The 25,023-nt window shown below is 44.3% G+C and overlaps 2 protein-coding genes across 6 annotated transcripts in view; both read left to right on the forward strand.

Moving 5' to 3' along the window:
- The first annotated feature begins 393 nt into the window (after positions 1 to 393).
- Positions 394 to 1,008, forward strand: LOC132360240 (ADP-ribosylation factor-like protein 6-interacting protein 1). The gene has a single exon (XM_059915284.1). The coding sequence runs from the start codon at positions 397 to 399 to the stop codon at positions 1,006 to 1,008; it is 612 nt and encodes a 203-aa protein (XP_059771267.1). The 5' UTR covers positions 394 to 396.
- An 18,282-nt stretch (positions 1,009 to 19,290) lies between these two features.
- BEND7 (BEN domain containing 7) overlaps positions 19,291 to 25,023 on the forward strand; it is a 76,814-nt gene continuing 71,081 nt past the window's right edge. For 3 of the 5 annotated variants that reach the window (XM_059910545.1, XM_059910554.1, XM_059910537.1), the window contains exons 1-2: positions 19,291 to 19,746; positions 22,012 to 22,095. In XM_059910545.1, the coding sequence (XP_059766528.1) occupies positions 19,686 to 19,746; positions 22,012 to 22,095 (145 nt within the window). In that variant the 5' untranslated portion in view covers positions 19,291 to 19,685. The remainder of the gene's footprint in view (positions 19,747 to 22,011; positions 22,096 to 25,023) is intronic. The other 2 variants (XM_059910572.1, XM_059910563.1) reach the window with 2 other exon arrangements.

A 25,023-nucleotide genomic window follows, 5' to 3' on the forward strand; every position in this document is an offset into this window, starting at 1 on the left:
ACTATCTGTCACCAAAATAATCATTCCTCAGGGCAAATATGATCACATCCCTCTTCTGCTTAAAATCTGTTATCGAGGGACTTCCCTGGTGGTCCAGTGGGTAAGACTCTGCGCTCCCAATGCGGGTGGCGGGGGTTCAATCCCTGGTCAGGGAACTAGATCCCGCACGCATGCCACAACTAAGAGTCTGCATGCCACAACTAAGAGCCCGCATGCCGCAACTAAGAAGTCCGCATGCCACAACTAAGACCTGGTGCAGCCTAAATAAATTAATTAAATAAATAATAAATAAATATTTTTTAAAATCCTGCTCTCGCTAGGGTTGTCGTGAGTGGCTCTGAGGAAGGCCAGTTTTGGGGGGCGTCTTGCGCTCGCTGAGGGGGCACCTCGGGAACGATGGTGGAAGGAGATAATTGCAGCACCAACCTGCTGGCCGCAGGGACTGCAAGTCTGGAAGAGCAGCTGCAAGGATGGGGAGAAGTGATGCTGATGGCAGATAAAGTCCTCCGACGGGAAAGAGCCTGGTTTCCACCTGCCATTATGGGTGTGGTTTCTTTGGAGTTTCTGACTATCTACTATCTAGATCCATCCGTTCTGTCAGGTGTTTCCTGTTTTGTTATGTTTCTGTGCTTGGCTGACTACCTTGTTCCCATTCTAGCGCCTAGAATTTTTGGCTCCAATAAATGGACCACCGAGCAACAGCAGAGATTCCATGGAATTTGCAGCAATCGAGTAAAAACTCGATGCAGAGCTGTCGGCTGGTGGAAACGCCTCTTTACGCTAAAGGAAGAAAAGCCTAAAACGTACTTCATGACCATGATCATTTCTCTTGCTGCGGTTGCTTGGGTGGGACAGCAAGTCCACAACCTCCTTCTCACCCTCCTGAGAGTGACTTTCTTACTCTTGCTTCCTGGACTAAACCAACATGGGATCATTTTGAAGCACATTGGAATGGCCAAAAGAGAGAGAAACAAGCTTCTCAAACAAAAAGAAAAGAAAAATGAATAATGCATCTGCTTTGTTCAGTGTGATTAACGGCGTATATATACGTTGTCCTTGGGGACAGTGTCTGTTATGCTGTCTGGATACTAAAACGTTACAGAAGTAGCTTTTGCTGTCCCTCATTCTGCCCTTAGTTAGTAGATATTCCGACCTGCCAAGTAAGGCTTTATGCCCAGTGTCTTCATGGGTGTGTTCTCATCAGCTGGCCTTATATGGACAACTCATTCATCATTACCACCTATCTTGGTTTTTCTCACCCAGGGTTAACTGAACTCTTACTTTTAAAATAATATAGTGGTGAACTTCATCCTTTAGTACAGTTAACAGTGGCTTGGGAGAACTGTTCAAGTTGATCTTTGCTTTAGCTGGATACAAGATCGTGGTCTGTGGCTACAGGAAGCTTGTTCTACTGTCTGCTTCCACACTCTGCTTAAACAACTGTCTGCCTTCATGAATATACAAACCAAGTTTACCACTTCTGATGAAGAGACCAGTTAAGATGCATTCCTCATTCTGTCTTGATACCCTGGGAGAAGAATCCTCGTGGAATAAAATGAAAGTAATTCCATGGCCTAGTATGTGTTGGCTTCTCCCTTGTGCAGAATGTAGCAATTTGTTGGAAACATTGATCCTTCCTCCCAGATGGGGAATCTGACAGTCTTAGAACTCTTGTACCCGCGCACTTAAACTTGAACTTAGTACATCCTTAAAGGCTTTTTAGTAGCAGGCTTACACAAGATGGTATTTAGGATTTTTAGCATACCTTTAATTTCAGATTTTCAGCTAACTGAAACTAAAGTACATAATAAGTTAAGAGTCATGTCTATGGCCTTCACTCCAAGACCAGCCAATAAAGAACAAAACTCATCCTGTGTTTAGTAAGATTCATTTCAGTAGAAAATCCTACTAGTTTTTCAAGACCAGAATAAGCCTTTAAAGGTAAGCCTCAAGATTCTCATTTTATGGTAACACTGGCTGCTTTTTGTCCCCATAGATGGAGTGGTTGAAATCTGTAAGAATGAACCTCTGAGGGCTGGAAATGTGACATATTTGGGAACAATTCTTAAACTGATTAACTAGCTGTAATATAGTTTTGTGAATTTATTGCACTGATGCTGTAAAACCTGGACCTTGTGGTATATCTGTTCCTAAATAAGTGCTGTTTTCTCCCCTTCAATATTGCTGTAAACAGTGGCACCCATGTAGCATATGTTTGACTTCTTTTTTAATGTTTCATATACAAACTACCATAATTTACATGTGTTTCCTCACTGTAAATAAGCTTGTCTTCCTATCTGGATTTTTGTGTGTATGTGTGCTCTACCAATTAACTACTTTTGCAGTTTTAATCCTGTATTATTTCTTCTACTTTGTTTTGTGTAAAAGGGGAAAAATAAAAAAGCTGGAATCCCCCCACCCCCCCAAAAAAAGTCCTTAATTGGGATAACCAGCAAGGACCTACTGTATAGCACAGGGAACTCTGCTCAATGTTATGTGGCAGCCTGGATGGGAGGGGAGTCTGGGGGAGAATGGATACATGTATGTGTATGGCTGAGTCGCTTTGCTGTGCACGTGAAACTATCACAACATTGTTCATCGGCTATACTCCAATATAAAATTAAAAGTTACAAAAAATCCTTAATCGGACTCACATTGTCTCTACCAGATGAAGTCCAAATTCTATAATATGGCATCCAAGACTCTTCATGATTTGGCCCCTAACGCTCTCATGTACATATTCCAGCTATTCTGAAAATTTTCCTTTTCTTCAGACATGCCACGTTCTCTCAGACTTCCATTCCTTTGCATACACTGGTTCTTTGGTTTGGAAGGTCCTTCCTAACTAACTCCTTTTACAGCTACTTCTTCTGTGAAGATTTCTTACCACTACCCTCCCCCTCAGTCCTTCTGCAATATTTTCTTCCCAGTGTGTCATGAATACCTATAGCCTCCATCAGCACAAATTAGATTACAGATCAAAAGTCACTTACTGGGAAGTCTGAAATCCAGAAAAATCTATGAAAATGAAAATATTTTTTGGTAACTCATTGGATGGCCAAAACTGAACTATTTGTATTTATAACCTCAATTGATTCTGCCTTGTGTGAATATTCACTAATTTTGTTGCAGAAATATTAATGAGTTTCATTAGAGTGAAGCCTCAGACCTTACTGGTGTTCTTATGTAACATGTAGCATATGCACCTGAGGCCCATTCCAAAAATGGCTACTGCAATATTTCTCATCCCGCAAGTTCTAGAACTTTCTCTACTCATCAAGGGTGAGGTCTATTTCCTCTCCCCTTGAAAATGAGAGTAACATTAATATGGCCTTGATGAGTAAAAGCCGTGAATGACACCCATTGACTTCCAAGGCAAAGTCATAAAAGGTGATATGCAAGAACTTCGGCCAGTTCTCCTCTCTCTCAGAATTCTTCCCTTGGAACCCAGCCACCATATCGTGAGGAAGCCCAGTCACATGGTAAGACCACTTGTGGGTGTTCTTGCCCACAACCTCAGCTAAGGTCTCAACCACCAGCCAGCATCAACTGCCAGATATGTGAGCGAGTGATGCCTTCAGATGTTGCCTGCCCTTGGCATTCAGGTGCCCCAACTGTTGGCCGAATGGAACAAAGACAAGGTGGTGCCACCATGCCCTGCACAAAATGCAGATATATGAGAAAAATAAACAATTTTGTTGCTTTAGGGCACTAAGTTTTGGGGTAATTGTTCCACAGCCATAGTAACTGGAATCCCATCTTCGCAAAAATGTGAAATATTCTGAATTCCAAAACCCATCAAAGGTTTCAGATATGTATACTCTAATTGTGCATTTATATATCAATTTTCCAATGGAATTAGAAGTTTCTAAGAACAAGAACTAAGTCTTTTTATCTTGGTATTCTCAAAACCAGTGTCTAAGATTGGGTAGGTCCACGAGGCATGTTTACTGAACGAATTTTGAATGAATGGGTCAATAAACAAATGAATAAACACAGTTCCAAACAAACAGTTATTTTAAAATAGTTTTGTGGGGGACTATACTTTCATTTAACTCAATCCATTACTCAAAAATAATTTAGAATGACTTATTTTTATAATTATTTTCAGTTGAGTAGCTATACAAAAAGTGTCATTAATTTTGCTACTTTGTTTTTATCCAAAAGTGTTACCTGTTATGATTACATACTTTACCCATCAAAGTATGTTCCAAATTGTCTTTGGCTGTTTCCAAAAGTCAAATGTATCTTTAAGGATGAAGACTTTCCATTACTGAGAACAATCAAAATAATTTGACGTAAACTCTGAAGGTAATTCCAAAACAGAGATCCCAGTGTCTTTGAACAAGGCAATGTTCAAATGCAATGCAATGCAATGATGCCTAAATGCAAAGATTTCAACATCCACGTCGACAACTTCGGGGAAAAAATTCCATTAATTTGGAGTGTAAGTTCTACTTTGCATGACAAAAATATGTTTATCTCATGGTCACACATATATTTATCTGTATGAGGGGAAAGGGAGGAAAGGAGGTAAAGAGGAAATCCACAGTGTCATGAAGACATGAAAAGATGATGTCAATTTATTTTTTAATGTTCCTGTTGAGAATAACTGTTTTAGTGCTCCCAGGGAACCTTATAAAGATGGAATAAACGAGGCACTAGTTTTACAGTTTTGCTGCCCAACATTTGTTTGATGAGAATTTGGTGGATCCTTACTGCCCTGCTTTTCCCCCTCTTCACTTTGTATGAATAACATAAGCTAGGTTGTATGTAGGGATACCCGAGGATAACTCGCATCCCGAGGAAACAGCACTGTGACAGCAAAAGGTCATTAGATAAATATAAATATTGGGCGCTTCCCTGGTGGCGCAGTGGTTGAAAATCCGCCTGCCAATGCAGGGGACACGGGTTCGAGCCCTGGTCTGGGAAGATCCCACATGCCGCGGAGCAACTGGGCCCGTGAGCCACAACTACTGAGCCTGCGCGTCTGGAGCCTGTGCTCCGCAACAAGAGAGGCCGCGATAATGAGAGGCCCGCGCACCGCGATGAAGAGTGGCCCCCGCTCGCCGCAACTAGAGAAAGCCCTCACACAGAAACGAAGACCCAACACAGCCATAAATAAATAAATAAATTTATAAAAAAAAAGAAATTAACCACAGTGTCTCAGAAAATGCCAAAAGGGGGACAGATCTTACAAACCCCAGCAAAACTTCTTGAAAATCCTTTCTTTCTCCTCTCTGAAATCTTCACTGAGCCCCACAGGAACAGTGCCTCCAGACTCCCTTCTTTCTCTACATTTCCCCTCCAAATTCCCCTCTCCCCCTCTGTCTCATATCCCCCCTTCCACACACACAGCGCCTTCTTCCTTTTCTGCCTTACCACTCTCATCTTCTGAATCTGTTCCTTTCTCCTTTCGTCACTTTCTGAGATCGGTGGAACTGTCCTCAGCTGCATTTCATTCCCTCCCTCTCCCATTAACCTGGTGCAGGGCAACCTGGGACCAGAGACACAGTGTAGGTGAAGACAGGATTCTCCTTGCCAAGGTGAGAAGCGGGAGAGGCTGTGAATCCTCAAGTATTTTTTCTCTTGTCATACCAACAACCTACAGGCAGAATTACGTTTCACTACACAGCATGATGGGCAAACTTAACCAGATATACTGTTATGACATCATTGGGTACAACATGGCCTGGCTATAGCACCCAGGTGAACAATTCAGAGAACATACTCACTGATAAATATTGCTGCAGCCCTGCTGGAAGCTGGTTAAATTGGTATTGATTTCAATGGCTGGGTAAGCAGTCCTACGAGGAGCTTTCTCATGTCTGGGGCTGCCTCATTCCTGAGGACCTCTTCCGTTTCCGGATACCTCAGCACCACTTTTCTAGGCCTAAGATGGTGTTTAAAGCTCCAGAAAGTGCCAAGAACCCTCCTACATCCCCATACCCTCCCTTTCTCTCTGGACTCTGAACCCTGGGTGAAGTTGTGGAGACTGAAGGGTAGGGAAGCTGCCAGAACAGAAATTCCTGTTAATGATAGGGTTGCCAAATAAAATATAGGCCACCCAGTTAAATTTGAATTTCACGTAAAGAATGAATGATTTTTTAAATAAACTATAGGTATATCCCATCAATATTGGGGACATACTAAGAAATTATTCATTCTTTATGTGAAATTCAAATTTAACTGGGTGCTTCTGTTTGATTGTTTGCTGCTACCTAGATCTGGTAACCCTAATTTATGATAATCAACCAAGAGTGAAAACCTTAGGCTTAAAAGTGGGAATTCCTAGGTATATACTGCCTCTTGAGTTGCCCACAAGAAAATATACCTGAAACATCAAAATATCAAAAAAGCAGTCTCTGAAAACGTCAAGATCAGACAGAGGGAGTCTGCAGCATTAAGATGCTTAAGTAGCTGGAAATGTTTTATTGGTGTCCTACAGACAGAGACCAAGTCAGCTTGTCCTTAGAATATATGGTGTGGTAGCCACATGAAAATGTACTTGTCAGCAAGCATAGATGAGCTCAAAGTCTCTTCTCAGTTCCAGGAAAGGGAGTTGGGAATTTCCAAGCAAAGAGCTTATAGGAATGTTTAAAAATCAGGAGGAAATCTACATTGCCAAACTGACAGATGATGCAGATCAAAGACACTACAACGAAATATAACTACACTGACCCGGAAAACTTAAAGAGGGGTGAGGGTAGTCATCGGCCAAAGTGTTCAAAAAACCCATGATTTTTTTTTTCCTTGAAAAACACTAATACAATTGAGTAGAAAAGTGAAAATGTGGAGTGATAAGTACAGTCTAATCTGGCTAATTCTCACTTTCCTATCTTCAATCCTGATCATTCTCATAAAAGAAGAAAAAAAAAAAGAAATTTCACTCTAATTCTTCAGAAAATGAAACTATTGCAGTGTCACTTCATAGGGCTAAATCATTATTTTAGAAGCAAATACGGAATATATTTTTACATACTTATACACTATTTCAGTTAAATTAGTAAAAATTATTAGAATTGTATAGATGTATCTATATAGATTATTGATTACTAATAATCAAATTATAAAACCAGAAGAATCACCAAATTACCCAAGTTTCATAGCAGATATCCAATTTATTTGTTTTGCTTTGCTGTTTTAAAAACTATTGCTACATTACCTCCACTAGATACAGATCTCATCAAAGCATTCTTGAGCAAAGGTTTTAACTACAAAGGATTTCACAGGTGAAATGAGCCCATTTGGTCCCCCAACAAGGATGGAACAGAGCCCGTACAAGTTTAGGGGCAGCAGTAGCTATGGAAAGTAATGAGTGAGAAGCAGCTTCCTGGACGAACAACTATCCCCTGTTGCCTGAATAGGATGGGGGCTCCCAGGTGAGTTTGAGTTAATGATAAGATTCAGCCCGAGCAAAAGCAGAGCTTCCCTGAGAACAGATCAGGGAAATGGGAAGAGGTATTCGGAGCATATAAGAGGAGTGGAACGGGAAGAGGCTTCAGAGTGAAGGCACAGGCAGTAACAGATGACAGTGCTGTTTATGTCTCCTCCGAAGAAGTCCAAAAACGACTTCGCACGTTCAGTGCTCCGTTTGAAAGGATGCTATTCTGCTGAAATATGACTTCAGAGTCATGATGGTTAATTTTATGTGTCAACTTGACTAGGCCATCGGGTCCCCAGATTGAACGTTATTTCTGGGTATGTCTGTGGGAGTGTTTCTGGATGAGATTAGCAGTTGAATCAGTGGACTCAGTAAAGTAGATCCCCCGCCCCAATGTGGGTGGGCATCATCCAATCCATTAAGGGCTTCAACAGAACCTTGAATAGAAAAAGGCAGAGGAAGGAGAAATTTGCCCCTTTTGCTTCCTACCTGCCTGCTTGAGACGGGACACTGACCTTCTCCTGACCTTGGACTGGGATTTGCACCATTAGCTCCTTTGGCTCTCAGGACCTCAGACTCAGACTGGAATTACACCACCAATTTCCCTGGGTCTCCAGCTTGCAGATGCATTTCATGGGACTTCTCAGCCTTCGTAATCACACGTGCCAATTCCTCACGTAAATCTCTTTATCTGTATGTCTACTGTTAACCTAAAACAATAAAGCAGCCAATTATTTTACCAGGAAAATGGGTTTATACTGGAGCAGCAAAGAATTGCCATTCAGGGTACACAACTATGGCGAACCACCTGCAAGTCTGGTAAAACAAAGGAGAGGAAACTTTTTATAGAGGAGAAGGGAGAGTTGGGCGGGGCTATTACAAGCAAAGAGTCCATTGGAGGAAACTGGGAGTTGGAAGTACAGTGGCTTTTCATTGGCTGAGTTGTAACAGTCTCTGATTGGCTGAGCTGTTGCCAGACAGAGAGAAAATTTTCCTTCCTCCTACTGGCCTTATTAAAGTAGTGTCACTTCGTGCTGGAGATACAAAGTAGGTCTCTTTCTATTGGCATCTGTATTGACCTCAAGCAGTATGTGTGTGATCGCTGTTCTGCCTCCCAACTCCATTTCAGTGAAGTTCCCTTCATTAATTTTCACAGTATGTATATGTATTCTATATGTGTATGTATATCTATATATCTATTGCTCTTCTATTGGTTCTGTTTCTCTGGAGAAGCCTAAAACAAGTCCATTAAGCATCACAGAGGGAAATGAACCCATACTCGCCAACCTGGAGGCCTCCTCTGGCACTTCCTCTCTCCCCACCCCCAATCACTCACCATCTGAATTCCATTTCCTATGTTTCATTCAGCGTTTTAGAAGTGACCGCCCTGTGAAAACAGCAGCTCTTTCTCATTTTAGCAGCTAACCAAACTGTAAACTCACCGAAGGCAGGAGAAGTCTCTCAGATCTGTATTTCCTAGGGGCCTAAAACCTAGAAGCAAGTGCTTTGCGCATAGATAGAAGTTTCAGTGAATTAATGAGTGTAATCTCCAAATTGCTAACATTTACAAACAGTAATTAGCATTGTATTATTAATCTCCAAAATCAAACAAGACTGAATCACAGAGACCATTCTGCCTTTACAGTTCTCACACAGACTCCTTCAGAAAAAGACCGCAGCACTCTGTCAGGGGAGTGGAGAACAGACTGCAGACTCCGGAGGTATGGCTGTGGCTTTACCAAACTTTGACCAGCATTAAATTAGCCGACAGAAAATGAATGAAAGTCCTGTCAGCATGTTACACACATTGGGGAAAAGCACATATGAAATCGTATTAACAAAATACGCCTCTCTTTCTATAGAATTTGTTCATTTGGTCTTTATCCCAAGCCTTCTTTGACATGATTAACTAAAGACTGAAAACTGAAGATGTGAAGCCCATTAGATTACGTAGCCCATGTTATTGGGCCCCATGTACAATTAAGTGTTCTTTATAGAAATATTTTCTAGAATGTTGTCTAATCCATTTCCAGTAGATTTGTTCTAAATGTTTCTAAGTCTTTTTCTGAAGAACTTATTCCAGTTAGGCACATCTTTAATACCTGACAGTTATTGAGATTTCTATTTCAATTTGTCTTATTTAACTTTTGCCCCATTACTCCTACTTAGACCCTTTCCCTGTCACCATATTGTAGATAGTTTTCATATTCCCTTTTAGGCATAATTTAACCATGCTTCACACATTAACTTGAGTAGACAGTATATGGTATAAATTACAGAGAACAGCGATGTGTGAAGACATTCTGTGAATAAATTAAAGCATTAATTTCAGACATATCAAACTAACACTTTTCAAATTTGTGGTTCCTGTAATTTTCAGACCTGTTTCTGAGGTCTTTGGAATGGGGGAATTGAATGGAAAATTAGTCTAAAACTTCTACTTTTATTTCATAGGATGGAGACTGGCCATTCCCATGAATATTTAAAAGAGGAAGAATTTTAAAAAGTGAATTTAACACAGAGGACCTACTCAGATTTAAAGAGATGTTGACATTCAGACATACAGGTGAGAAAGATTGTGTTTAGCAACTCACCAGACGTAATCACCACCAATCTAGCAGTGAAGAGAATTAAGGCTATTGCCAATCAGGAGAGGACTTTACGGCCCTCTGAGTATTTCTGCAACTTGGTACAATGAGTCTGGGTTGACTGAAGAAGCGAACATGTTTATATTATGAAGGGAAGATTTAAAAATAAGAACCTAGGGCTTCCCTGGTGGCGCAGTGGTTGAGAATCTGCCTGTCAATGCAGGGGACACAGGTTCGAGCCCTGGTCTGGGAATATCCCACATGCCATGGAGCAACTGGGCCCGTGAGCCCCAATTACTGAGATTGTGCATCTGGAGCCTGTGCTCCGCAACAAGAGAGGCCGTGATAGTGAGAGGCCTGCGCACCGCGATGAAGAGTGGCCCCCGCTCGCCACAACTAGAGAAAGCCCTCGCACAGAAACGAAGACCCAACACAGCCAAAAATAAATAAATAAATTAAAAAAAAAAAAAACTACTAAAAATGAGAACCTAACTCAAATTTAACCGAAATCTCTAGGTGGAAATGAAAATATTCGCAGCACAGGCTCTCCTGGGATCCTGGGGTTTCTGGTTTCCACAACTGATACAGAATCACAGGATATACATGGAACTGGCACCAAAACACACACACACACACACACACACACACACACACACACACACACACACTTCTTTTTAGGTAGTGAGACTTGAGAAAAAGGATCAAGTTCATTCTTGTTTCCAGTTTTATTACTCTTCATAGTATTTATCACTTATGCCATATGTTTTATTGCCTCTCTCCCCCAGCTCCACCTAGAATTTAAGCTCCATGAGGACAGAAATTTTGTTTTCTTTTGTCATGTTCACTTCTGTGTCCCTGGGGCCCAGATACTGCCTGACACATAGTAGAAGTTAATAAATATTGGTTGAACAAATTAATTTATTTGGCACTGATTTCTCTAGTTAAGGAATCAAATAGAAAGATACCATGCGTACTTCTCTGCTAAAAAGAGCTAACCCTCCCTCCACAAACCAATATAGAATGGGAAAAAGTTCTTTAATTTCCTAAAGGTAGGCTTTGAGATAGTATTAGTCCTCAAAATATAACTGGGAAGCATCTAACATCTGACCATCTAATTAAGGTCCTAAAGATGATGCTCATGAAGGCAGAGGCAGTGTCCCATTTTTCTCTTGATATCAGCTCATGACATGGGCCTGGGATGAGGTAATAAATAAGACCCAGTTGGAACAGCTGACCTAGACTGTGTTAACCCCCTATCTGAGCGCTTACATGCTTTTTTGGGGGGGCTGCACTGGGTCTTAGTTGCGGCATGCAGGATCTTCACTGTGGCATGCGGGATTTTCTTAGTTGCGGCATGCGGATTCTTAGTTGCAGCATGTGGACTCTTAGTTGCGGCATGCATGCGGGATCTAGTTCCCCGACCAGGGATCAAACCCAGGCCCCCTGCATTGGGAGCACGGAGTCTTACCCACTGGACCACTAGGGAAGTCCCCGTGAGCACTTACATGCTTTAATTCATTTACTTTTTACAGTAATTCTGTGGGGGGGGTATAGTTCTTACCCCCAGTTTCCAGTTCTTACCATAAGGCATTCTAAGAGGATTAGTATCAATAAGTAACTGCCAGTTATCAATGTATTGTCTCTCAGCTCCAAACCCACCCTTCTGTGAGTGGGAGGCTGGCGGAATGTGAGGCTGTCAACAGAGGGCGCCAGAGAGACACTGCAAGACCACAGCCCCAGGAAGACCCTCCATGGCAGGTATTCAGCGTGGGAGCCCGGTGGCTACCTTGGAGGAGTCCAGCTGCTCTTCGGGCCACAGTGTCCTCACTGGGAGCTGTTTCTGCAGACCAGCTCTGGTCCCACCTTCGGGAACGTCTCTCCCCACTAGCAGGCTACATGTTCACGAGGTAGCCACAGCTTCTCGGAAGGGGAGTGACTCCCAGCCTTGGGGTTGGGGGTGGGTTAGGGGGGTGGAGGTGGAGGTGGGAGTGGGCCTCTCCCTTCATCCTAAGTCCCTTTATTGTCCCCTCTCCTTCAGCCAAGAGGCAGTGGTTGCAACCTCTGTACCCCTTGGATGCTTTTCACCCCGTTTTAGGAGCGAAGCTCCTTCTACTGGTTAGGAGTTCTTCACATTAAATTGTCCCGATATAGCGCTGGGAGGATGCCGTATTATATCAGACCCCGAACTGGCCAAGATGGTGCCACTAGGAAGCAATCAAGCTGGACTTCAAAGCCAGGAGGTCTGATAACAGAGGACACACTCCAAACTTCAATGCTATGTTGTCTCAAACATTTGGGAGAAAATCCAGGTTAACTTCCCCTATGGCCTGGGCACCACTAATGCCACAGGAAGAATTTACTTACCTAGGAATTTCATTCAATGGCAAAGATGAGAATTGTGATACAGAAGTAAGGTACTCAATTGCACCTCCTCAAGTATGGCACAGACTAAAACCATTACCATAGATTTTAATATTTCAAATCACTTTCACATGCAGGATTTTACCCAAACAACTTTGTAGAGGGAATAAGCCATGTGCTATTATTCCTGTAGATATAGAAACTGAGGCCTGGAGACATTAAAAATTTACATGGGTAGTTGTACTAAGGTCTCCCAACTCCCAGCCAGAACTTTGTCTATAATACCACCGTCTTGTCTTGAAGTTTAGTTGCTCTGGAGTCAATCTGACAAGGAGACCAAAAAGACCCACGTCCTAATTCTTGGAGCCTGTGCATATGACCTTATATGGAAAAAGGGTCTTTGCAGATGTGGTTAAGTTGAGGATCCTGAGGCACAGAGATTATCCTGGAGAATCAGGGTGGCTCTAAATGCCATCATAAGAGTCCTTATAAGAGACAGGCAGAGGGCTTCCCTGGTGGCACAGTGGTTGAGAATCCGCCTGCCAATGCAGGGGACATGGGTTCGAGCCCTGGTACGGGAAGATCCCCACATGCCGCAGAGCAACTAAGCCCGTGCACCACAGCTACTAAGCCTGCGCTCTAGAGCCCGCGAGCCACAACTACTGAGCCCGCATGCTGCAACTACTGAAGCCCACGCGCCTAGAGCCTGTGCTCTGCAACAAGAGAAGCCACTGCAATGAGAAGCCCGTGCACCACAACGAAGAGTAGCCTCCCAATCGCCACAACTAGAGAAAGCCCACGTGCAGCAATGAAGACCCAACGCAGCCAAAAATAAAATAAAATAATAAATTTATTAAAAAAAAGAGAGAGAGACAGGTAGAGTGAGACTTCACACACACAGAGAAGGTGTCGTGAAGACAGAGGCAGAGACTGCAGGGATGCGGCCACAAGTGAAGGAGTGCCTGCAGCCTCCAGAAGCTAGGGAGGCAAGGCCCAGAAAGAGGCCAAGAAAAGTTCCCCTCCACAGCCTCTGGAGGGAGCACAGCCCTGTTGCCACCTGAATTTGGGCCCAGTGGGATGGATTTCTGACTTCTGGCCCCCAGAACTGTGAGAGAACAAATTACCACAATTTTAAGCCACCAAGTTTGTGGTAATTTGTTACAGCAGCCTCAGGAAACTAATATATTGACAAATTCAAGTTTAAAAGAAAAGCATGCATATAGAAAATAATTTCTTTTTCTTTTTTTTTTTTTGGCCGTGCCACGCAGCTTGCAGGATCTTAGTTCCCCAACCTGGGATCGAACCCACACCCTCAGCAGTGAAAGTACGGAGTCCTTACCACTGGACCACCGGGGAATTCCCTAGAAAATAATTTCTTAACGTGATATAAAAAGATCTATACGGTTGATCCTTGAGCAACACTGATTTTAACAGCACAGCTCCACGTATACTGTACTTGGATTTTTTCCAGTAGTGTTACAGTGCTGCATGACCCGCAGTTGGTTAAATCCTCGGTTGCAGAACCTCTGATGTAGAGGAACCACAGATACGGAGGAACCGCATATACAGAAAGCGGACTGTAAGTTACATTCAGATTTCTGACTGCGCCGAGGGTCAGCGCCCCTAACCCCTGAGTTGTTCAAGGGTCAACTGTAAACCCACTTTCTTTAAATTTCAGAATGTTAAGAACGTTCAGAATGAAAATACAAGCTACAGATTAGAAGACATTTGTAATATAAATATTCTACAAAGGATTTATATCCAGAATATAGAAAGAACTCCTTCAAATTAATGAAAAAGACCAACAACTCAAAAAGTTTTAAACGGCCAAGAGACTTGAACAGGTCCATCACAGAAGAGGATGTCCAAGTGACCGACAAGCACATGAAAATGTGCTTAATGTCACTGCAAGTTAAAACCCCAGTGAGACAATGGTATACCACTACACCCTGATAATACCAAGTGTTGGTGAAGATAAGGGACAGCTAGCGCTCTCATACACTGCTGGTGAGAGTGCAAATTGGTACAACTACTTAGGAAAACTATTTTACAGTACCTACTAAAGCCAAACATATACACATATATATATATATACTATAATTCAGAAATTCCACTCATGAACATATACACAAGATAACATGTGCTTATGTCCACCAAAAGATACACACTGAAATGTACAAGAATATCCATCAAGAGTAGAATGGATAAAAATTTGTGGTATGTTTATAGAATGAACTAATATAGAGCAAAGAAAAAGAATGAACTCCTACTGTACCCAACAACAGAAATGAACCTCGCAGACCGAACGTTGAACAAAAGAAGTCTGACACAAAATGGTACACACTGTATGATGCCATTTTTATGAAGTTCAAGAACACGTGAAACCAAGCTATAGTGGTAGAGGTTAGACCTGTGGCATCCTTGTGAGGGTTACCTGCTGGGAGGGGAGCGGCTCCCACAGGGGAGCTGACTGGTGTGCTGGAAGTATTCTAGATCTTAACCTGGAGGGAGGGCGGTTATACGGATGCAGACGGAAGCAAAAGAAATTGATTGAGGTGTACACTTAAGAGGCATGTTCTTTACTATATATGTTAGATCTTAATAAAAAAAGAACATTAAATTTTTATCTTAAAGAAATGGCAGAAAGGTAGTAAGGTTAACATATCATATTTAAGAGTCAGGAAACCGGTATGGCATTCGAGTTTCACTAAAAAATGGTCTTAGGAAAACTGATTTTCCTCATTTGCAAAATTGGAATATTAATATCTACCAACCTCCTATAGCAATTAAGAGCATGAGATAATGTGTAAGTATTCTTGAGTTCCTATAAGAGAAGCCTCATATAAATATAAGGTAACATTTTGGGTGGCACATTCCAAGATCTCATTTTCACTTAAGTAATCTCTTACAGATACTACCTCCTGTCTTTTAAGTTACAGTCGCTAAACCCATAAAGTAAATGAAAGTGGAAACTTGAGTTATGCCAGCAACAAATTGATAAACTGAGGCTCAAGGAGGGCCGCCTCTTATTCTTTCTATGACCCTTCTGAAGGGCAATCATCATAAAATGAAAAGTTAATACTTATTAAATCTTCCTGAAGGATTCAGAATCTACTTACAGGATTTTCAATTCCAGAGACTCCAATCAAAGATTTATAAACAGCCTCAAGCCCTAATACCATCCTGCTTATCTGCTTCGTTTTGAGGGTTAAACAATAACCAGGTGTAGTCATATCTATGTACACAGCATGGTTGAAATCATATAATTCCTCTAAATCTGAGCCACCTAATGTGGTAGCACTGGCCTTATGTAGCTATTAAATACTTGAATTTGGCTAATCTGAATTGGTTTGTCCTCTAAGTGTAAAATACACACCATTTTCAAGACAGTGTACACAGAAAAAGAATGTAAATGATCTCCTTGATATTTTTATATTGATTACATGTCAAAATGATAGTATGTCTAATATACTGGGTTAAATAAGATATATTATTCAAATAAATTTAACCTGTTTTTACTTTTTAAAAATGTGGCTACTACAAAACTTTAAATTTAATTTATGGCTTGCATTATATTGTTATTGGACAGCAGGGCTGTAAATAAAGATGGAGATCTTCATAATGCTATTCTTCTCAGGACAGAGTTTTCAGAAATGGAGTTTTAAAAATTAGGGTTAAGATTGCTTAAATGTTCTCTGGCCAATTTACCTGTCTTATGTCAGAGATTAAAACCTACATTTAATCTTTATAATCAACTGAGTTTTAGAATGGTCATATGATATTTGGCCTACCTGAAGTCATGGAATATTTGACCAGTTTTCCCTGAGCTTTAATAATATGTAAACCTGCGGTTCTAAAACCTGTGGGGAAACTTGAACTATTGAAACAGAGACGTGACCTTAGTACATCTCCTACAGGACTATCCAGAACACCCCAACACAAAAACTATATTCAATTAACCAAAAACAATACTGCTACAAACTGAACTGTGTCCCTTGTCCCCAAACTCTTATGTTGAAGCCCTAGCCCCCAAATGGGATGGTATTGAGAGGTGGGGCCTTCAGGAGGTAATTAGGTTTAGATGAGGTCATGAGGGTGGGGCACTGATGATGGGATTAATGTTCTTATAAGGAAAGGAAGAGATCAGAGCTGTCTTTCTCTCCACCGTGTGAGGTCACTGCAAGGCGGCCATCTCCATGCCAGGAAGAGAGCCCTCACTAGGAACTGACCCTGCCAGACTTTGATCTGGGACTTCTAGCCTTCAGAACTATGAGAAAGTAAATTTCAATTTTTGAAACCACCCCATCTACTGTATTTTGTTATGGCAGCCCAAGCAACTATTACCTACCACTTGAAGCAACCTCTTTCTAATTAAACATCATAATTTATCTTTACTTAATGCTAATTATGAATATATACCTTTTTGTTATATAAAGGCATGGTGGAGAATAAAGAAATATTTGTTGATTTTCTCTACATGTTAATAGGACAGGCCTGACCTATGGCCTCTGGAGACCAACTTGCTCACAGACCATTTTTGTTGAGCCAGGAAAAAGGGTCAGGGAGAATGATCATTATTTTAAAACATTATCACAATGAAACATTTTTTCTTAACTGTATCAGAATTATTTTCTTAAGCAAATGGAATTCATATTCCCACTTGAACTGAAAATGCTAAGTTGTTAATATCCCCCTAGGGATGTGCTTCCTGGTATGTCACCTTCAATGATTTTATCATAGCTTAAGCATAATAAAAATCTCATTGTATGCTCCAAGGCATGAACGATCCTAAATGTTCCTCAATCAGTACAGTGCTCAGCCTTGTGGCTTCTGGAATAACATTTTTGTTTGTTTGTTTTTATTTATTTTATTTGTTTATCTTTGGCTGCGTTGGGTCTTTGTTGCTGCATGCGGGCTTTCTCTAGTTGCGGCGAGCGGGGGCTACTCTCCCTTGTGGTGCGTGTGCTTCTCATTGCGGTGGCTTCTCTTGTTGAGGAGCACGGGCTCTAGGTGCACGGGCTTCAGTAGTTGTGGCTCACGGTCTCTAGAGCGCAGGCTCAGTAGTTGTGGCGCACGGGCTTAGTTGCTCCATGGCATGTGGGATCTTCCCGGACCAGGGCTCGAACCCGTGTCCCCTGCCTTGGCAGGTGGATTATTAACCACTGTGCCACCAGGGAATTCCTGGAATAACATTTTTAAAGGCATTACAAAAAAAGAAAGAAAGGGTCCCAGCCCAGGGAGCAGCTTCATACGCTTTGTTTCTTTAGAAATCTTCAAAACATCTTTAGGTGCTTGGTTTTAAAGAAAGGGGAAAAAAATGGTAGAGAACCAAACACGGTAGTTGATCAACCCTTGTTATCACGTTAATCCCTTCTGCCACCTTTTAGAACTCCAAAAAATCTATACAAAATTTTGTCCTGCACATATCTTCTTGGAAAAGGCCCTGAGCTCTGAACATAATCTCCAAGGAGACAGTGACCAAAAAAGTAAAGAACCTCTTATTTAAGGGTTTGCTTTAGCGAACTCAGTGAATGGTCCTCTTTCTCACCTCCAAGCCAGGTAAAACCAGCCTCCCCACTTGGCACATACAGGCCACCTAACATAAGACCTCAGAAGGCATACCAGGCTCTGCTTCCACTCGTTGCTGGGTTACCTTGCTCCTTGATTTAATTTCCTGGTGTGTATATGTTTACTCTGGTTGCTGTCTCATTTGAGCGAGACTCGCAATGGAACCTGTTACCACATTTATCAACATACCCTCTCCCCTTATTCCTCTCTACTCTTTTGAGGCCACCTGAACTTGTCACAGTGCTGGATGGGTTGTCCATCTGTCTACTCTCTTTGTGTGCTGGTCTAGAGATGATCAGTTTGGTGGCGGTACTTTTAAGCTCGTCGGATCACATTTCTGTCCCGCCAGTCCCAGGTGGTATAGAATTCTCTTCCATTCCCACAATAACGTTGTTGTGAGAAAGCAATGGTGTGCTCTTAGCTCCCTAGAAAAGAATATTGTATAAAACTAACACAAGCTTTCGGTTTCCGCCAATTATTCTGGCATTGTCACATCAAAAGGCATAGCTCTCTGCACCTGCCTTGGCCATTTCTTCCCTAAGAAGTCAGCAGAGCGCTTGGGCACCCCCTGACGTCGCACCGCTCACCCCTTCTACCCTCCCCAAAGCCCCCATTTCAAGTTCTCTCCTTGAACATAACTCCCGATCTTCCTACAACCTTACTCGTATTGGGGTAAAGAACTGAAGCTCACTCTTTTCCATACTCGACTCATCAGTCAATTCTGAAAGCTCTTTTCCTTGCAGAGCGCTGATGGGTAAGTTTTTGGGTTTCGGTTGATTTTTTTTTTTTCCCCCCTAAAACTTGCCTGAAACCAGTGAGTCTGGCCCTCGCGCACCCGGAATCTCAAGGCGGGGAGTGGGCTGGCCAGGAGGGTCCCCGACACCCAGGGCTGTTGAGAACGAGATCGGCCCCGGGGAGCGGCGAGGAGACGCAGGCGAGCTCGGGGCCCGGAGTCGGGCCCCCCGGGCAGCCGCGCCCCGACTCGCCGACCCCCGCGGCGCCGGCGGCCGGACCCCCGCGCCGGGCAGGGCCCTCGGTCCTGGAGGGACGGGAGGGCCGGCCGGCCGGGCCGAAAGCGCCGCGGCCTCCGGCTCCTCCTCGAGGCCAGGCCGGTGGGTGGCGGCGGCCCGGGTCCCCGGGGACGGCGGCGGCCGCGCTCCGCCAGCAGGTGGCCCTGGGGTCCCGGCGGCGCCGCCTCCTCCCGGCGCCCCTCCTCCCGCGGGGGCGGTCAGCGCCCCGACCCGGCTGGCACCCCGCCGCCGCCGCCGCCGCCCTCGGCCCGCCCGCCGCGTCCCCGGGGCCGCGCTCGCCGCCGCCGCCGCCGCCGCCGCGTCCGGAGCTGCGCCCAGGCCGGCCCGCGGCGAGCGCCCAGAGCGCCGGCAGCCCCGGCCCGCCCTCCCCGCCCCCCCCGCCCCCAGCTACGCGCTCCCCAACGGAAAGTTCGGCTCCGGCGGCGTCTCGCCCGGCAGCCGGGGATGAGCCGGGGTCGGGGGGCGCGCTGAGCGGCGGCCAGGAGGGGGCAACTTCTCCCGGGAGAGCGCCTCCCGCCGGGCCCCGCCGGCCGCAGCCCCCGGCGGGCTCGAGTGGTTTTTCCCTTGCTTGTGCCTCCCCCCTGCGGATCCAAGAGACGGACCTAGGTCCCCGCGCTCCCGCTGCCGGGTGACAAGAGCCAGCGCCGCCGCCGCCGCCGCCGCCGCCTCGGCCGCCGCTCCCTCCTTCCCTCCGCCCGGCCGGCCGGCCGCTCCCGGCCGCAGCCCCTGCCCTGCCCGCCTGCCCGCCGCACCATGGAGTTCTCGGAGAGGAAGCGGAGCAGGAAATCCCAGAGCTTCAAACTGGTGAGCCGAGGTAAGCGGCGGGCCGGGCCGGGCCGGGCGGGGGGCGTGCGGGCGGCGGAGCGAGGACTTGGCGCCGCGTAAACAGCCCCCGGCCCCTTGCCCGTCGCCCGGGCCGCGCAGCCAAGTCCCGGGGGCCCGGGGCTCCCGGGACCCCCCGGCCCCCTCCCGAAGGGGGGCTGCGGCCGCCCACACCGGGCGACGAGGAAAGTTGTGCCGGGGGGGAGGCAGGATGTGATTCCGCGTAAACAAGTCGGAGGGCACATCAGGAAATTAGCAAACAATGACACTTGGGGCGCGGAGAGCCTTCTTTGGTATTCCACTCCTGTGGCTCGGCGGCGGGGTGGGGGAGGACGCCGCTCCATCAGGCCGTGCGGACACCAACCCGGACCAGTGCTTGTGGTGGGTTGGGGGTCGGTGTGTTTTCCAACCCCCAAAGAGGAGGAAGAAAGGTGCTGGTGGCGTTTGGAAGATGGAGAAAGACGCTCGTTAGGTGTCCAAGCCCAAATAAGAATTGTTGACATTCAGCATCTTTTCTGGGTACGTTATTTGGCCTGGAAAGGTGTTTTCGAATAGATCACTTATCCGTCAGGTAAGTATCATTAAAAAAAAAAAAAAAATCCAGCCGACCCTTGACGATTTAACAGGTGTACACAGCAGTCTCTGGGCTTGGGTTTATTTCATCAGGCGAGGGGAAAGTTGAATAGTCCTGCCTGTGGTCAGTGACTTGTTAAGAGTCTCTGTTTTTCCTGATGTGACTTCGAAAAACGATGAGAACTTAAGGGCAGACGTAAAAATGTGTCTATCAAAATGCATCGTGTCACCTTAAATTAGAGGCAGGTGACTTTTTTCTCCCCATCATGTCACAAGTCCCAATATTGAGTTTAGAATGATCCTGTTTAAGTATCGCCTTTGAATCAGCTTGAAGTCACAACCAAACCAGAGAACCTGTCCACTTTGGTCCTCTGTTGTTTTATCTAGCATGGGCATCAGAGCAGAGAGCAAGGCGATTGTGTTAACAACCTGGAGAAGTCCCATGTAAGCTGATGAAAATTCGAGGGCGATTGCAATTTCCAGCTAAGCTGAGCTAACTTATGATGCAGATTCAGTAAAGCCTGCTTTGGGTTACTCTGAAAATGGTTTGATTATAGACATTTTGGAGATCTACTCCTGTTTCCTCCGATTGAGCTTGGATACTGTTTAATGAAAAAAGCCTGAAGTAGTTTTACGTATTCAAAATATTTGGCTTTTCCTTGTCTCTACGTACATTTTTTTCCCCCAGCAGTGTTGATTGCTCAGTCATTTGTACTTTAAAAGTCCCTCCATATTTGACTGGCCTGTTGGTCTATCTGATTCATTCTGGAATGTAGGCTGCTTTCTTATTTATGACCTCAGGGAACCTACTACTTTATCTTAAAAGTGAGAGGAGTTTTGTAGACCTTGTCCTGGGAGGTCTAAGGCCCCAAAAAGGGAATCGCTGTTAACAAGGGACCTAGTCTAGTTTCTTACCTAAGCGATCCTACTTTTTAGAAACAGACAACTGCCAAAGCACAGTAGCCTCTATAGAGAAGCTTGTAAAATACTGTGTCTTAAAGTTTGACTGACATAGCAAGTTTGTTTTTTTCCTTTTTTTAAAAAAATTATGGGTCTGATTTTTCTCTCTGCTCTGCAGGTGCATTTTTAGAACATAAACGGTTGCATATTAAAGTGCAGTAGCTGAATGCAAGACTCACTTTCTTATCCAAATTATACTATACTTGAAATAACAAATCAGTATTTTTCATGTGTGCTTGCCTGTAAGCTGCTCAAAGGCTGGGGTTTTTCTGGGTAAACTGAGAGTACCAGGTAACTCTAAAGCATACTATTCATCTACTCATGAAAATGTGTTGTAGAGATAAATTTGGCATCTTCCCCTGGCCTATGATTGGGCAAGGTTCTTTCTATTCCTTGTAAACATACTTGTCATTTGGAAGAAAAGAAGCCTCGTATGTAATTGGCATCTGTGGGCCAAATTTCCTGTGAAAACTGTGTGATCAAGCAGAGCCGTTTTCTAAAGTCAAAGTAATAATTTCAAGTCTGTGTACTTCTCCAGAGTAAGCAAAGTTGTAGGGATGACCAGTGACTACAAATTCTGTGATTAGCCGAGTTCTCGAAAATTATATTTATAAATTAAAGTATAGCTTATACCTACTATGTATAATGAGATGCTAGCCTTTCTTGCTTATTCATATCTTGTAGGTCATTAGAATTCTAATTTTTCGTTGTCTTCTCACCCCAGATTATCACCATGAGGTCTATAAGATCTCAGAATTCAGCACCGATGTTAATGGGGAGGCCAAAGAGACACAACCCACTTTTTTAGGTAGGTTCTTATATCAGTTAATTTCTCAGCAAAACAGCATGGCCATTTGCAATTAGAGAGAAGGAAAAAAAAAAGATTGTGCCACAATGGGAAATGTCTGCCATTGCTTAATGTATGACATTCTTTTCAAGACCTTTTATTTTACAGATTGCCAATATATCCCTTATTAACATTGCTAAAAGTTGTAATTTCAGACATAAATGTTTATTAGTGTCTACACACAGTGCTAATTATCACTCACACCCAGAGCCAGATGCTGACCGTGCAGTTTTGTGGCTCTGCGTTCACCCCATTTACATTGCGTATTCACTGGCATGCTTCACTGGCAATAGTTTGTGTAATTGGGGTATTACATCTTTGACATCTGGGTAACAGAAATTCAATTTCCAAGAAGCTGCTATTTGTTTGGTTTTGCCTCTGCCTTGGGTGGGATAGAGGATTAATATGCTGTCTGATGATAATGTCCCTTCACCTCTGTGGCCTGGTTGCTAATCCTGCCATGACAAAATTAAATTAACTCTCCAGCCAAAAAGCGGAAGGAAAAGAAACGTGTGATTGTCCGCCGAACCACCTCTTGATAGGACTAGCGATCACGGAGCCACTCCTCATCTGTCTGGCTTTGTGTTCATTTCACACCAGCATCGGTGGTCAGAGAGAAGAGCCAGGCTTTGCTCTCCCCACCCTCCTTCCCAGCTCACCCCAGGGCCAAGCAGAGCAAAGCAGCATCTTGGAGGCCATCCGACAAGAGTAGCTGCGTGATGGATGAGTAGGTCCCCCAAGATGATGCCCCTCTTTCCAAGTGTGGTTTTTGGTGCACATACTGTACCTGAGGGGCCTTGCCCGTGCAGTTTGTTATTTGCAGACCATGAGCCAAAAATTAAACGATTTAGGATTCTGCCACGAAGAATGAAGTACCCGTGAGGTTGGAGTGGAGGGTACATCATGGCGCTTGGCCTTCACCTTGCCCATCCCCAATACCTCCTTGAGCCCCAGGGGCAGGGTGAGAGCTGGGTGCCGCACACGAGGAAACAGAACACGGGAGACGGTCCTGGCAGGAGCCATTAAAAGCAAGGGCCAGAATAGCCGTATCTCTGGGGAGAGTTGATAGGTCTTAAGGAAGCAGGATGTGTGCTCAGACCCAATGTACTGCCAATTAAAACAACGAGGAAGCCAGGCAGTGGGGCTTTCTCACTCTTTTGCTTTGAGGAAGAGCACGGGTGGGTTGCAAAGGACCGAGAAGTCAAACAGATAATAAGTAGAGGTAAAAGGGGAGGGAAGTAATGGCATTTCTTCCACAAGTGAGCACCAAAGGCACGTGAATCTTTCCATCCAGACAGAGAGCATGACTGAGGCCAGCACTGTTCTTGGCACCTGTTTACTGTTCAGAGGTCTAGAACCCAAAACGTTCACAGTCAAGCGAAACGCTAAGACCCAGCAGGAGGATATTCCTGGATTGTGTACTCTCTTCAGTTCCTTCAACTTACTCAGAATCCTGTATTTTCAGTTCCCTAAACTCGATCGGTTGGAATTCTATATATCAAAGCGCCACTCGATCTGACCATTTGAAATGAAGAACTTGCCTATTAGTAGAAAAACGTACATTTATCATAAAAAAGAACATCACATCCTCGGTTTCGTTCATCTCCAACAAAGCAGGCTTTTCCCCCCTTTCTGCTCCCTACTTGGAAAATGGTGAGGGCGCTCTATAGCAGGTGGATTCTGGGTACGAGAGAGTGAAGGATGCAGGACAGGAAGATGCCAGCGCTCGGAATTCGGTAAAAGGTAAACTCTCCACGGGGCAGGCCTGGCTTCGTTTTTCCCAGCGCGAGTCCAGGGAGATAAGAGACCATCAGTGGAAGGCCAGGCTTGGGATAAGTTTCTCAGTTGTTGGTCAGGGAGGCCCTTTGACATCAAGAGACAAAAGATGGACCAACATGAAAATGCCTGGGTTATTCTCAGTCTTCTGCTCATTCTGGGAAAAGTGTGATATGGTTCCCAAAGAACATTTCTCTTTTGTGATCTTCAGGTCAGTTTGGAAAAAAAAAAAAAAAAAAGTGGCAGCGCAAAATGATGACGCAAACCCGATTTCGAGAGTAATTGAGAATAGTTACTGATAGCTTATGAGAATCAGAATTCTGTTGTTGACAGTGTAATAAAGTGGACTTTTATTTAGCTAATAGCTCTTATTCACAAATGTCAATCACGTTTGTTTTGTAAATGGCTTGAGTCTACCCGTGATATTACTCATCATGGCGCAGAATTCTGCGTGAGGTCTGTGACATCCAAGGGAGTTTGTTAGCAAAATAGCAGAACTGTTTCACCTATAACGCGTTCCTCACACATGGCCCTCGGGATGCCGTATGGGATCTTCTGAGTTCAGACGTACATATGCGTCATCTTTGATACTATCTGCGCCTATAAGATTACACTTCACGTCTCAGGGAAAGAGAACGCTCCAGAATCTGGCAGAGGTTCCCACCTCAAATCAGTTTCCTCGGAATATTTTCAGGCTGTTGATTCATGCAGCACATCCAGCGAGGTAGGATAGCTCAATGGTGTGAATGGCTTGGCTGAGCGCTTTGGGCGTTCCTCCCACATTTTTAACTTGATAACAGGATCCGAAGAAGTTACTTTACCCTGTGGACGTTGGCTTTGTCAAGTTGGCCGTGATGGGCCACTATGAAGATTGGGTCACTATTTTGGAGAAAAACAACTTAATTCGTTTTGATCCATTCAACAGATGTTTTTTTGAGAATATATGACGAACTCAGCACTTTTCTAGAGTGGCAGTGGGGTCAGGGGAAACCAAAGAAGTGGATAGGACAGGGACCCTGCCCTCAAGGATTAAAATCCAGTTGGGGTGACAGGACAAATTCAGGGCACAGTGAAGGAGCAAAATTCAGTCCGCCGTAACAGCTGCGGTTGTCT

This window comes from Balaenoptera ricei, chromosome 2 (genome assembly GCF_028023285.1).
Source record: "Balaenoptera ricei isolate mBalRic1 chromosome 2, mBalRic1.hap2, whole genome shotgun sequence".
Taxonomy (NCBI): Eukaryota; Metazoa; Chordata; class Mammalia; order Artiodactyla; family Balaenopteridae; genus Balaenoptera; species Balaenoptera ricei.

Coding starts and splice junctions, on each gene's coding strand:
- LOC132360240 (XM_059915284.1), top strand. CDS start 397: ATGGTGGAAGGAGATAATTGCAGCACCAACCTGCTGGCCGCAGGGACT.